This window comes from Geotrypetes seraphini, chromosome 2 (assembly GCF_902459505.1).
Source record: "Geotrypetes seraphini chromosome 2, aGeoSer1.1, whole genome shotgun sequence".
NCBI lineage: Eukaryota > Metazoa > Chordata > Amphibia > Gymnophiona > Dermophiidae > Geotrypetes > Geotrypetes seraphini.
Genome location: NC_047085.1, coordinates 110,213,174 through 110,227,704, shown reverse-complemented (window position 1 = coordinate 110,227,704; position 14,531 = coordinate 110,213,174). Strand labels below are relative to the sequence as shown.

The 14,531-nt window shown below is 40.3% G+C and overlaps 1 protein-coding gene across 5 annotated transcripts in view; it reads right to left on the bottom strand.

Annotated features, from left to right (window-relative positions):
* ASPH (aspartate beta-hydroxylase) overlaps positions 1-14,531 on the bottom strand; it is a 456,780-nt gene that overhangs the window by 295,261 nt on the left and 146,988 nt on the right. For all 5 annotated transcript variants that reach the window (XM_033933439.1, XM_033933442.1, XM_033933441.1 and 2 more), the window contains one exon: positions 10,024-10,092. In XM_033933439.1, the coding sequence (XP_033789330.1) occupies positions 10,024-10,092 (69 nt within the window). The remainder of the gene's footprint in view (positions 1-10,023; positions 10,093-14,531) is intronic.

Genomic DNA, 14,531 nt, shown 5'->3' with positions numbered 1-14,531 from the left:
AATAACTTCTCGTCTGACTCTGACCCACCCCCGCCTCCTTCCCGCCTTCCCCAGGCCTTACCTGGTGGTCTAGTGGGCTTTTGGGTCAGGAGCAAACTTCCTACGCTCCTGCCCCATCCAGATCGCCAATAGGAAATGACTGCCATGAGTTCCCGTAGTCTCTCGAGACTACGACGGGAGCTCACGGCAGCCATTTCCTATTGGCGATCTACACAGAGCAGGAGCATAGAAGATCGCTCCTGCCCCGAAAGACCGTTAGACCACCAGGTAAGGCCGGGAAGCCGGGGGAGGAGGGGGGAGAAGGAGGTGGGAAGGCCCTAAACTATGCTTTTTTCCCCCCCAAAAAAATTGTGGCTAATTGAAACCGCGAACCCTGAAACCGCAAATAGGGAGGGGGAAGTGTACAACAATAGAATGCCTTACCATGTGCTTGACTCCAAGTTTTAAAATATAATTCCCTATCCAACTTTATTTTTAAAAGGCCTGTGCAGCTTGGTACACTCCAGCTGTGTCGCTGTAGCAGGAAAACTCAATCAGATGTAAACCACCACAAGATAGCAGTTCAAGCACACTTTCCAAAGGTCAAAACCAGTGGCCCCCAAACTTTGAAGAGCCGTGGCACACTAAACATAGTGGCTGCAGCTCGAGGCATCCTTAAGTGCGCGGACGTCACTGTGATGACATCATATTCATGTATAACGTCATCATATCAACATCCGCACATACACAAAGGACATCCAGACGGGCTCTGAGTCGCCAGTGGGGGGTGCCAGCAGGGAAGAGGCACGGAGAGGAGAGGTGCCGGCTGATTGCCTACAGGACATGCCTCTCGCCAGCCCCTCTCTTCCTCCCCAGTGTGTTGCGGCACACCTGAAATTTCAGGAGGCACACAGTTTGAGATACACTGGTCTAAACCATGCTGGGGTAAAAGGCAAAAGCCCTGTCCAGCACAATGTGGCGAGTGCAAGTGAATATATAATACCAGCATCATACAAGCTGCAAAGGTGTAAGGCCTGTAAAAAAATCTGTTCTATGCTCAGAAATTAAGATTGCTGTATACTCTCATCTCATCTGAGGAACATTTATTTTTCAGAAAACACAAAACATCTCAAATTCATAAAGAATTTATAAAAGTAACATTCTATTTTTCAATTAAAAATCCATGAAACTGTACTCAACTCATAAAAACGCCAAAATATCGTATATTAATGTAAGTAACAATAACCAATTTTGCGCCTTAGAACTATTTATGCAGGTCCAAACTAGTCCAATGCTTATACTCTTTACATGCAGCACCGTTATGATAAATGGTACTTTGACTTTTAGTGCTTACTGTATATATTAGGATTCAGCTTTGCAAATACTATCCATGAAACCAGAGAGCTGAAGTCTGCCCATGTACAATTTTAGCAGCCCAGGGAGATTCCTTCACTTTGACAAGAGAATTGCAGGTTTTTGGGAGCTTGTGAGCCTCATGAATTCAGGTGCTGTGCTATCCAGAAAACATTCCACACTTAAATCAGATATTGGAAAATATGCTTAATAATTACTTTTTATCAGCTAAAAAAGAATAGAAAACAAAAATGAATGACGGCTTTAAAGATTTGGTTATTTTGCTAATGAAATAATGCTGCCCTCCTTTATTTACACATGAAGCTAAATGTTGTGGCTCAACATGGGGTAGCAGTAATCTGATTATACTAGTCTTTAAGCCCATTACATTAACGGGTGCTAGAATAGATGTGTGTCTGTCTGTCTGTGTTTATTTTTCTCTCTTTCCTTGGCCGCTGTCTGTGTCCTTCTGTCTTCCCTCCTCCCCCACCCGAGCAAAGCTGTCTGCCACCAGCACACCCCTCCCCCCAAAGCAGCCCCCTTTCCCTCTTCCTGTCTCTCCATGGCCCCCCCTTCTGTATTCCCCGCACAGTAAGCTGCCTGCCCCCCAGCACACACCTACCCCCAAAGCAGCCCCCTTTCCCTCTCCCTGTCTCTCCATAGCCCCTTCTGTCTTCCCCCCAGAGCAAAGCTGTCTGTCCCCAGCACACCCCTCCCCTCAAATCAGCCCCCTTTCCTTCTCTCTGACTGTCTCTCCATGGCCCCTTCTGTCTTCCCCCCAGAGCAAAGCTGTCAGTCCCCAGCACACCCCTCCCCCCAAAGCAGCCCCCTATCCTTCTTCGTGTGTCCATGGCCCCCCTTCTGTATTCCCCCCAGAGCAAAGCTGTCTGTCCTCAGCACATCCCTCCCCCCAAAGCAGCCCCCTTTCACTCTCCCTGTCTCTCCATGGCCCCTTCTGTCTTCCCCCCCAGAGCAAAGCTGTCTGTCCCCAGCACACCCCTCCCCACAAAGCAGCCCCCTTTCCCTCTCCCCCTGTATTGTTCCCGTTCTTGCCCTCCCTCCATCCTGGCGTCTTCTGGACTGCTCCTCTTCAAAGCAGCCTGCTATCGTGGCCATCTTTAGCGAACCTCGCAGGCTGCTCTCCAACTCGGTAGCACGTTCCCTCTGACGCAATCCTGTGCGTCAGAGGGAACGTGCTACTAAAGTTGAAGTGCGGCCTGCGCGGTTCGCTAAAGTTAGCCACAATCGCATGCTGCTTTGAAGAGGAGGATCAGCAGCGGTGGCGGCAGTTGGTGAGTGAGGGCGGGAAGGGGGAAGCTCCAGTGTGTTCCCTGCCGAGGACGCGGGCAGGGAGAGAGCTTGCCTGCGTTTCCTCCAGCGGTTGGTGAGTGAGGGTGGGAGGAGGGGAGTGGCCAGTGATCGCTGTCACCGCGTTCTAAAATAGAATTCAGCCACAGATCAGAAAACACGGCCGCAGGGATCACGAAACCCTAAGTGCGCATGCGCACTTAGGGTTTTATTATATAGGATGCCTTAGTAGTCTAAACTTCACTAAACTCTTTATTCCCTCTAAGAAAATGGCTGATTTTTTTTGTTGATAAAATTCCCCGCCTGTTATTTATTGTTCTGTTTTGCCGGAAGTTGAGTTTTCTCCCCTTTTAGACTTAATTCCATTGCCAGTAAATCTTGGACATTTATGTATCTTGGGGGATTTTAATCTGACTATATGTGGGAAGCAGAAACCCGAGGTAAAACTATATGATGGGAGGGATGTTATCGAATGAGAGTACCCAAGAAAGGGACTTGACATGACAATGAAGCCGACAGCACAGTGCGCAGCAGCCGCTAAGAGAACGAATAGAATGCTGGGTATAATCAAGAAGGGTATTACAACTAGAACGAAAGAAGTTATCCTACCATTGTATCGGGCGATGGTGCGTCCGCATCTGGAGTACTGCGTCCAATATTGGTCGCCGTACCTTAAGAAGGATATGGCGTTACTCGAGAGGGTTCAGAGGAGAGCGACATCTGATAAAATGGATAGAAAACCATATGCTGAGAGATTGGAGAAACTGGGTCTCTTTTCCCTGGAGAAGAGGAGACTTAGAGGGGATATGATAGACATACAAGATCATGAAGGGCATAGAGAGAGTAGAGAGGGACAGATTCTTCAAACTTTCAAAAAATAAAAGAACAAGAGGGCATTCGGAAAAGTTGAAAGGGAACAGGTTCAAAACGAATGCTAGGAAGTTCTTCTTTACTCAACGTGTGGTGGACACCTGGAATGCGCTTCCAGAGGACGTAATAGGGCAGTGTACGGTACTGGGGTTTAAGAAAGGATTGGACAATTTCCTGCTGGAAAAGGGGATAGAGGGGTATAGATAGAGGATTACTGCATAGCTCCTGGACCTGTTGGACCGCCGCGTGAGCGGACTGCTGGGCACGATGGACCTCAGCTCTGACCCAGCGGAGGCATTGCTTATGTTCTTATATTGATACTGTTTTTTTCCTAAGCAACATTATGGGTAGGATTATCATATGATTTCAGAAAAAGGAAGACTGATTGACATCAGGTTTTACTTTCATTGCTTTCAATGGAAGTAATACCCGGATGTCACCAGATGTCTCAATTCATCCTCCTTTTCCTGGAGCCATATGGAAACCCTAATTATGGGGTCATTTTACTAAAGTGCATTAAGCACATAATTAGCATGTGCCATTACCATACAACCAAGGTAAATGCATCTAAATACCACAGATACAAGTGTAATTTATAACCGTCTATAAAGTTACACAAGTAAGTTGCATGGCAGGTCCTCTGCTTTTGATAGGGAAGGAGTGCACGGAATGGATGTTTCCTCACTTATAGGTTGTGGAAGATGCATAATCCAGGTATATACAGCCCTTTTTGGGGTCAGAATTGCAGGATCCTGCTGGATACTGGTAGATCCAGTGCTTTTGATGGGGAAGGAGTACAGAATGTGGATGTTTTCTGTCACTGTACCCCCCTCACCCTTCACTTCGTCTACTATTTATTTTGCTTCTTTCTGGAACATATTGGGTCAGACCAATGATCCATCAAGCCCAGTAGCCCGTTCTCACAGTGGCCAATCCAGGTCACTAGCACCTGGTCAAAACCCAAAGAGTTGAGAAAAATTAGACCTAGAAGTTCCCCATAAATATATCTTCAAGTCAATTTGATCAATTCGAGAGGCAGACACTTCTTATATTAACTGCATGCTGTCTTAGGCATCAGGAACTGGACAGGTTATGGGCATGGACTGCACCCCTGAGTACAGCACAGTACTTAATGCATGTTGTCAACTTGTGTAGTTAGCATGGTTAAACTTGGTGCCTCCTCAAGAGACGTTGTGATCCCATGCAAATTATGAATAATATTACCACTACTACTGTCCATTCAGTGAATAATATTAATGTGGAATAAAGAACTTTTCACTGCAGTGGTGGCATGCCCCTGCCAACAATTACATAGCCTTTGCCCTTACTGCACATTAATATTTGCTGTTAAAGTAAGGTTAAGTACGTCATACCAACTTTTAATAAAAGGGCCTCTATATTACCCTTCACCCAAAATAGTGTCTTGTGCTACTCACAAGGGCAGATCATAGATTTAGTGTTTTTGGAAGTGTTTCTGCAAACAAACTTATCTTGTAGTTCTGTCACTGATGCTTTACCTTGGACCAATCACTTGTTTATATTTTACTCCTAATGCATTGTCCCAAAAGAAGAATTCAAAATCTGTTTCTGTAACTGGGAATGGGTGGCAGAGGGACAATTTTCACACTAAATGTACTGTATCTCTAGCTGCTATACTCATATTGCCTTATCGGTTCTTCTGTATATTTGCTATAATTTATAACTTTGTTGCTATCCTTTCACTATGTATGTAAAATTGTAACCCATTCTGGGCTCTTCTGGGAGGACAGGCTAGAAAATCGACTAAATAAATTATGACTGCTAGAAGCAGCACCAAATTCAATGGAATGATTCTTTAAAGACTGTTTTGGATCAGCATGTTCCTTTTAAATACAAGTGGAGTCATAAGATGGTGTTTTAAAAGAGCTTAAATGTGATTTGAGAAGATCTACAGGAAAATCACAGATCTAGGGGTTGATTACAAGTTATAACATTAAAAACTTATCAAGTATAAGCAAGCGTTAGGAATGCATACTTTCAAACTAAAGAGAAATTGGAAATCCATCAGCACAGGGAATTGTTTTGAAACTGTTGAAGAGTCTGGTCAAACAAAAGTCAGGTTGTTACACGCTAGGGGTTAGAATACTGCTCTCAAATTTTTTCTTCTGTTAAGATATCTGTTTATGATGCAAAAATTGGAAATATTTGGCATCACCGATACTGAGTTATGATGGTTTTCTTCCTATTTCAGTGACTAAACACAGCAAGGACATTTGTGTGAATCACGTTCAACAATTAGACCTCTGAAGACTGGTGTTCTAAGGATCAACTGTCAGCACTCTTATTCAATCTTATCTGGTTCCTGTTTGACAGAAACTTCACTTTTTTAAAAGTTATTTTTCCTGTTATAACCAAAAAACTGGAAACTGGACTAAGTGTATAGCCCTCAATGAAGACTATGGGCTCCTTTTACTAAGGTGTGCTAGCGGTTTTAGCGCGCGCTACAATATCACAAGCGCTAAATGCTAATGCCTCCATAGAGCTTGTGTTTGTATTTTTCTTATAGCGCATGGTTAGCGCGCGCTAAAAACACTAGCGCACCTTAATAAAAGGAGCCCTATGTTGTTTAACTTACTTTTTTACCAAACATTTCAAAACCACCCTCGTATGTAACTCTGCCTCTTGAATTATTGACTAGCATTAGGGTTACCTATTCCTTTCAGTTTTCTTGTGTTAAATTTTCTTTTATTTTTTTCATTTTCATTAGTGCTGTGTCAACTTTTATTTCTACCACGTTTCTACTAGTATATAATTGGATATTTTACATATTTTCTTTTTCAATAAATCTTTATTCATTTTAAAACATACACACGTGCATACAGAAATACAACAATTAACACCACATAACAGGACTTATTACTAACCAATAATAATATAGATATATTTCTCCCCCCTTCCCCTCCCTCCCTCCCACCCTGGATGTATGTAAAACTCAATAAAATGTAAGGCTTAGAAGCCTTAGACTATTAATTAATTAGTAGATACAAAATTTGCTAAAGGGCCCCAAATCTCCTTGTAGTTTTTACCATGACCCTTTAGTTCCGAATTCATAAGTTCATATCTACAACATAAGCACAGGGATTCCCAAAAGGTGTGATTCAGCCTATCACAATTCTTCCAGTTTTTTGTGATCATTTGTACAGCAATCCCAGTCATTACAAGAAGTAATCTATTCTTAGCTGCAGAAATCTGCGGCCATTGAGTAGCAGAAATCTGCTGCTTTATTTCAATGCTCCAAATGTCTTTTAGACTAGTTTTAGGCTTCTTATTCAAATATTCAGATATCAATTTATTCCACTTGTTTTCTTTAAATAGAGAGAACTGAATATCCAATATCATATTTATGCCAGTTAATATTCAATTTTTCTTTGCATTTTGCTGTCCCATTTCTGAGATGCTAAATGAACTTCACTGTTGTTGACTATTATTACATCGGATGGCTGTTAATGTTGATAAGACTGATATTGTTGTTAGTAATTCATTCATTCTTGATGTTCCTTCCAGTATTTTTTTTATATATATATATATGCAGATTATTTTGTTCCAATGGGTTTCTAGTTTGGGGATTATTTTTGATCCCATGCTCTATATGCAATACTTTATTCTGCCTTTCTTTAGGCTTTGATTATTGAGACAACTTAAATCATTTTTATATATCAACTTGGGGAAACTTCAGATAAATATGTATAAATAAATGTTGTTTTTGATGATTTTAAGAGTCCTTGAAAAAGTGTAATCGTTGACATAATAGGTCTCCTGTAATTCCCTATATTTTAGCCTTCTATCAGAACTAGAGAATGACATGGGGAAAAAAATCTGTCCCCATCACTGCCCCGTCACCAGACCGCCATCCCCTTCACCGCCTTCACCGCCCCATCCCCGCAGCATCTACCCATCTCACCACCTCACTGCCATTCGACACCCCTCATGCGGTCCGTGCATCTCCTTCCTTCCCCCTTACCTTTGCGGCGCATTTTAAGGTTAGAATAGCTTGTTGAAAGCTGCCGGAATGTTTGTGCAGTCGTGTGCATGTGTGGGCAGAAGCTTATCCTCTGATATAACCAGAAGTTGCGTCAGAGGAGAAGCTTCTGCCCACACACGCACGCTCCGGCGGCTTTCAAAAAGTGTCAAACCTTAAAACACTGACAAAAAAATATATATAATAGCAAGTGGAATATTAATGAGACACACACCAAAAAGTATTCCAATAAATGCTCACTACTATGGAGAAGAATAGTCTAGAGATAAGGCAATGTAGTTATTTGGAGAAAAGACCTCAGTTTCCTCATCAAGAGGTCTCTATGTCTGCCGTACACAACTTAAAGCAGCATAGGAGAAAACATCCCGGGTCAGAAAAACTCCACTACATGCTACTAGTTTAATAACTATTAACTGAAATCAAAAAGAACTAGTAGTAAGAAAAACACTTATCTCTTAACGTCTCAGTTCTCCAGGTGAGACAAGAATCCGGTTAAATAATATAGAAATGTCACAGTAATCTTCGTCCATTAAGACCCCATTAAGACCTTAAAACACACCACGAAGGTAAGGGGGAGGGAGGGAGATAGATAGATTCGGGTAGGTAGGAAGGAAGGAGGGAGGGGGCCGCACATGATCGGTGACCAAGCACATTCCCTCCCTTAACTGTGAGGACAAGGCCATTCACCGCTCCACGGGGTGGTGGATGACCTTGTCCCCGTACCTGCGTTGAGCAACTTTCCCTCCTCCACCGTTTTGGTGGGTTACCCGCGGCTACTCGCCGCTAGCCGCGGGTAACATCCACCATGTCAATCTCTAATCAAAACCATTACAGTTTGTTTAAAATTATGCAGTTAGATTACACCTACTGGTGCTTTGCATTTTCTCCAACACTACAACTTATTTCATCACATTGGCTACTGCTTTATTCAGGTTTAAAGGTTTTATTTTTGTTTGTTTTTTTAGATTATTAAGCTATTAAGTTCCATATTAAAGGCCTCTTTTACAAAGTCAAGGTAGAGATGCTGCCGCAGTAAATGCGCCAAAGCCCATTCAATTCCTACGAGCTTTGGTGCGTTTACTGCTGCTTTGAAACCTGTTATTGTAAATTTATAAGCTTGTGCATCTTACACTCTGAGGGTACATGGGTTCGTTCTAATCCATTTTTGCATAAGGCACATTTTGAGGAAATAAAGAGTTGCCCAACTGAAAGGAACAGGCTTCCAAATGGGCTCAGACTGATGACCAATACAGCTGGTTTCAAAAAGCAGCTAAAATCTTCTTTATTCTCTCAGATTCTCCAGTAATTTACAGTATGCTGAAGCAAGTGGCTTCCTTTCTTTGTAGCTAGTTAAGGTACTTCTGACATAGATATGGTAGCTATATAAGGAAGGTCCTATGGTCTACCTAGGCTTGAGCATCTAGGAGTTTTTATTATGTTTCAGGCTATATTGTATTTTGTAATTTTATATGTCTGCTACTTTGGATATTTTGATTTTATGTACATTTGGTTGTACTCTGCCCAGCTGTGATAGCGAGCAGATTATAAATCATTTTAAACAGACAGTTTGACCTGTAATGAAATGCAAATTAATTGCCAGCCTGCTTTCTTTCTCTACAAATATATCATAAAAAGATATTTCATAGGTTAATGCAATGGTCACAAAGGACAACCCCCCCCCCAGCAATTATTATTGGGATTCGTAGGATTAAGGGCTCCTTTTACTAAGCTATGTTAGCGGGCTTAGCGCGCGCTACAATGCCACGCGCGCTAGACGCTAACGCCTCCATTGAGCTGGCGTTTTGTTTTTCCACGTAGCGCGGGGCTTAGCATGCGCTAAAAACGCTACAGCAGCATAGTAAAAGGAGCCCTAAGTGTTTAGTGCAAAATGAGTTTCCACCGTCCATCTGTTACAAATACTGGTGTTCTGCTAGTATGAACACACGCAAATGGCAATGGGTCTGTTTGATTACTAGTTAATTGTCAACAAACCTTAAATACTTACATATTTTTCTTTGCCTGTCCTTCCATCTGCAGCCACCATCAAAAATTCAGACAAGTGGTGGTGTTTTTTTTTTTGGGGGGGGGGTTTCTTTTAAAACCAAAGGTTTCAAATTTGAGAGGATCCCTATGTATGCCAACTTAAGTGGTCCCCATGAAATACTGTTACTGTATATCTACCTCCATATATTCATCTCGCACTATATTTTCACTTTGGATGGAAGCGAAGTCTAAGCATTAAAATATTATAACCTTTCTAGTGACAGATATATCCATTCTTTGATTCCATTTCTAAAACCAGATTTTACTCAGTTTTTATGTGATGGAAAACAACAAATTATGTGCAAAAGGGAATATTCCAATAGTGTGAGTATTTTCCTCTCTTCATTCACTATTGGAAGGCTGGACAGCATGAATCAAAACAAACTCAACAATTCCTTGAAACAAACATACTAAAATACAATTAGACAAACAAGGAGGTACATTTTACTTGCCTAACAAAACTTTGGCATCTTCTACGTCGAAGTCTCCGTCTCCATCGGCATCATAGTCTACAAGTTTGCCTACGAGGAAGGAAAGAAGACTTTAGCAAAAACTAAAATTTCTTGCTTATACTACGTGAAATAAAAATGAAAAATGTGCTTTCCTATCACATATTATCATTAGGTGTTTATTTTCCAACTAATTAGGGGTTTAACTGAGGCCAACATAAATTGATATTAATTGATGATTCTTCAACACAAGTATTAATCCTGAGCATTTTTCTCTGACCAAGACAAATACACACATTTCCATAATAAAACGTACTGCCTTAACAATGCTATACTCAAAATTCCCCCCTTATATTGTACACTCCTCCTTCCCCAGGCCCAGGCCTCCTCCTTTCCCAGCTCCAGGCCACCTGGCAGGTTGGCCAACAGGTACCACAAGGGATTGGCCTGTCAGCTGCAGACCTCAGTCTGCTTCTCCACACAGTCAAAGCTGACCTTGAAGATGGAAAGCTCAGAGCACTGAAACCAGCGAAAATAATTGAAAAACAGCAAAGAAATTAAAAAGGGAGAACAGAACCGAAACACTCCTGCAGGAGGAAAAAACAGTAGGTGGCAGTAGAGCTCTCAGTGAAGTAAGATGATTACAGAAAAAAATTCAGAGTAGATTCCTTCTGCAGAGCTAGCGGGAATGGGGAAATTACTCATTTGTCCAGAATGACACACCTATTGCACTATATACTGAACTTTAAAGAACAGCGTTGGATCTACAGTTTAAATACAGTGGATCCTTACGGTCTAAATGAAGAATTAGAATGGCAGTCACTGATCTAACTTAGGGGAGGGAGAGAGAGGGGGTTAAATAAATTCTGTAAACGAGGAACTAGTTCTAATCCCCTGGATGAACTTTGACGTGAGATTCAAGTCATATGATGTGGATCTCAGCTGTTAGTCACTTCGGAGTATTTAAAGTATGAAAAAGCACGCTGCCGCCATCTTTACTAACAGAAGTGGTCAAGAGAGGTAGTGATTTACTAATAGGCAAGTGGGATAACAGAATAATTGTAGAATAAATTTCTGTCCAACAGTATTTTTTGGTAATATAAATATTATAGGCTTTGTTTCTTTTTAGGGACTTTGCCTTGATAAAGCATCGCCGCGAAACATGTCGGTGTACAATGTCCCTAGCTGAGACCACAGAAAAATCTAAGTACTAGCATTTATTAAAGAATAAGCTGTTAAAATATTTATAAAATAAGCTGCTAAAATATCTATGCACCTATAAGGGTGAGTTAAAAGAAAAATAGTAGATCTGGTGAAGATTCAACACGTAAAGCTTTGTAATGAAACCAAATTGAACACAGAGTGGTGTTACTGAGGATCTAAGTGTGAATATTGGGCGTTTGTATGGGAAGATATTTTGAATAGAGATATCTTTTATTACAAGAAGATAGTGATTTAATGGTCAAAGAAGATAATATATAAGTTGCTGGTTTGTGGATACACCTATTGCACTGGCATTGAAATTAGCCAACTCACCACTTCTTCAAATTCATAACCAGCAAAATTGATACAAGATCTTCAGTGTCTTTTCTGTACATCTTATGCGTTATCTTCTAGGTCCTAATTCACTGGAAATAAACTTCTGCTATGCAAAGTTTTGACTGCACCTCCTTTCTGCCCCAATATCTGTCCAATATCAGTTACCTATTTACTTCTTGCCTCATAACCATAATTAGATGTTGACTATCAGGTGTCTTACCTAAGGCACGATTTGGAAAATGTGTTGGAAGATACACATTGGATACTGTATGGTTTGCTTGTTTTTCTTTTACAATTAACATTGTAATTGGAGGATGTGCTGTTATAATTAATTGTTAGGATCCGAAGGGTCATTATGTGTGAAGGTTTACATTTACAAAGAGGAATTTTATTTGCTGGGCGTTTGGTCTGAGATTGGATTGGCTTTAATTTAGACTGATTTAATTGTTATATAAATAAGGATTTATAGAAACATAGAAAAATGAAAGCAGATGAAGACCATAGCGCCTATCTAGTCTAACCAACCATGTCATCCACTATTCCCTCCTCTCCCCTTGAGATGCAACATACTTGTCCCAAGATGTCTTGAATTCAGATACTCTCTTCTCCACAGGAGGCCATTCCAACCCATTCACCACCCTTTCCATGAAAATGTATATTCTGAGGTTACTTCTGAATCTATCTATTCCCCTTCATCCTATGCCCATTTATCCTGCGCTTCCTTTCAATTGAAAGAGATCCGCATCTTGCATATTTATGCCATGCAGATATTTAAACCAACTCTATAATATCTCCCCTCTCTCACCTTTCCTCCAAAGTATACATAGTGAGATCTTTAAGTCTGTCTCTGTACGCCTTTTGCTAAAGACTTCAGACCATTTTAGAAGCCTTCCTCTGGACTGATTCCATCCTGTTTATATCTTTTTGAAGGTGTGGTCTCCAGAATTGTACACAATACTCTCCGTGAGTCTTATACTAGCTTTTGCAGTCACCTTTTCAACCTGTTTGGCTACCTTAAGATCATCACATACTATCACGCCCTATACCCTGGGCTCAGTTTTAGCCTCAATATTATTTAATATTATTTATTTCCAGTGTTCACTTTGATCAATGGCTGCAGGGTTGGTGCTTACTATGCAAATATTAATCAGTTAGTTTAGTTTACTTACCCTGCTGTCCTGGACTTTGCAACACTTAACTCTTGTTTAGTCACTGTTGATCAAATATCACATAAATGCAATACATTTAAATCACAGACCATATTAACTTCCTAAGCAAGAGTTCCTACTGTTTGGAGATTCTGGTATGCTCTGTTCTGCAGAAAGAATCATTGGGGGTTTGAGATGTAATTTTTGACTCTAATTTGTCATTTCAGTCATATTTTTTCCATAACAAAGAACTCCTTCATTTTTTTAGTTAATTAGATCTTTTTGTCTTTTTTCATGCAACAGATAGATTTACTTATTTTTTTAAAAAAACAATATTTCTATGCTATTCATTTGTCTAACCCAATATTTCTATGCTCTCTATTTGTATAACTAATGAGCAATCAATCAGTTTATAAAATGGATGTGTTAATTTTTTGATCTTCCAATTGACACCAGCCTTGATTTATTATGTATGACTAGCTTACTAATCAATTCTACCCTCTTTCCTGTCTCATGGTTTTCAAGCCATCTTTGGGGAAATGTAAAAGAGGAATGTTTTGATTTATAAGCAAATTTCTTTGTTTAACTCAAGTAGATACTGAGATTCATCAAGGATAGGAAATGCTTTTGCGGAAAACACATTTTTAAAGGTAATTTTATAAGGGGGCTCTTAGCTGCCCAAGTCCGGTCCTCGAAATCTACTGGCAGGCCAGGTTTTCAGGATATCTACAATGAACATGCATGAGAGAGATTTGCATATCAAGAAGGCAGTGCAGGCAACTCTCTCTCATGCATATTCATTGTGGATATCCTGAAAACCTGGCCTGCCAGTAGATATCAAGGACCGGACTTGGGCAGCCCTAGTTTAGAGGAAAATTGGCATCTATTTAGGCACAATTTACAGACACATATCTTTGGGTCTTTATAAAATACTACTATTAAGTGACAAAAATTATGCTTACACTGCTAACTCTATGCCTTTACATGCCTACCAGCAAAGCAAAAATCATCACACTAATGTGCATATTTTTACACCAGCCAGCCTAATAGGCCACATACATGCAAAAATTACTATTAAAAATTACTACCTTTATGGGATGTCTATTTTACTGCTCTCCTAATCTTTTAGGCATTAATTCTTCTCCCATTATTGATGTTTTGACAGCAACAAAGATTTAGGTTTGAAAACTTGCTAATACAGGGCGATTTTAATCTGAGACGCACGTTCTCCATCATCATCTTGTGATTTCTGATCAGCTATGTCTACAGCTGGGTTCATTCAAAATGTACATGAACCAATCTATATACATTGTGCCACATTTTGGACTTACTGTCTTAACCATACTATGTAACATGATTTTTGTTCCTAGGCAGTTAAGAGTAATTTCCTAATTGCTGACGCCCAAAAAGTATAGAAATGTCTTGTTGTTTTTAACTTTTTGTGACCAGGATAGTCAAATTTTACAATTTACCTATTTAAAAATGTGAAAATGCCAAATTTTCATATTTTCATTCTTATAAAGTCATAAAAAACAACATATGAATCACAATTAACATATATTTATATTGAAGTTATACAAAAATGAACACACAAAATTTAAAAGTAGTTTTTCGAGATTTGCGATTATATTGTAAGTTACTTTCATGAATCAGTCCCCCAGATGTAGTCTCCCGTCATGTTCTCATTATATTATCCTTCATAGCAGTGTTCGAAGTGCAGTATATCCTGGTGGAAGCATTCACCTTGCTCCTCTGAGCTTCCATGTTCTTCTTGAATGTCTCAAGATGAGCATCATGGACTTTCAGAAACATCATACAGCCCAT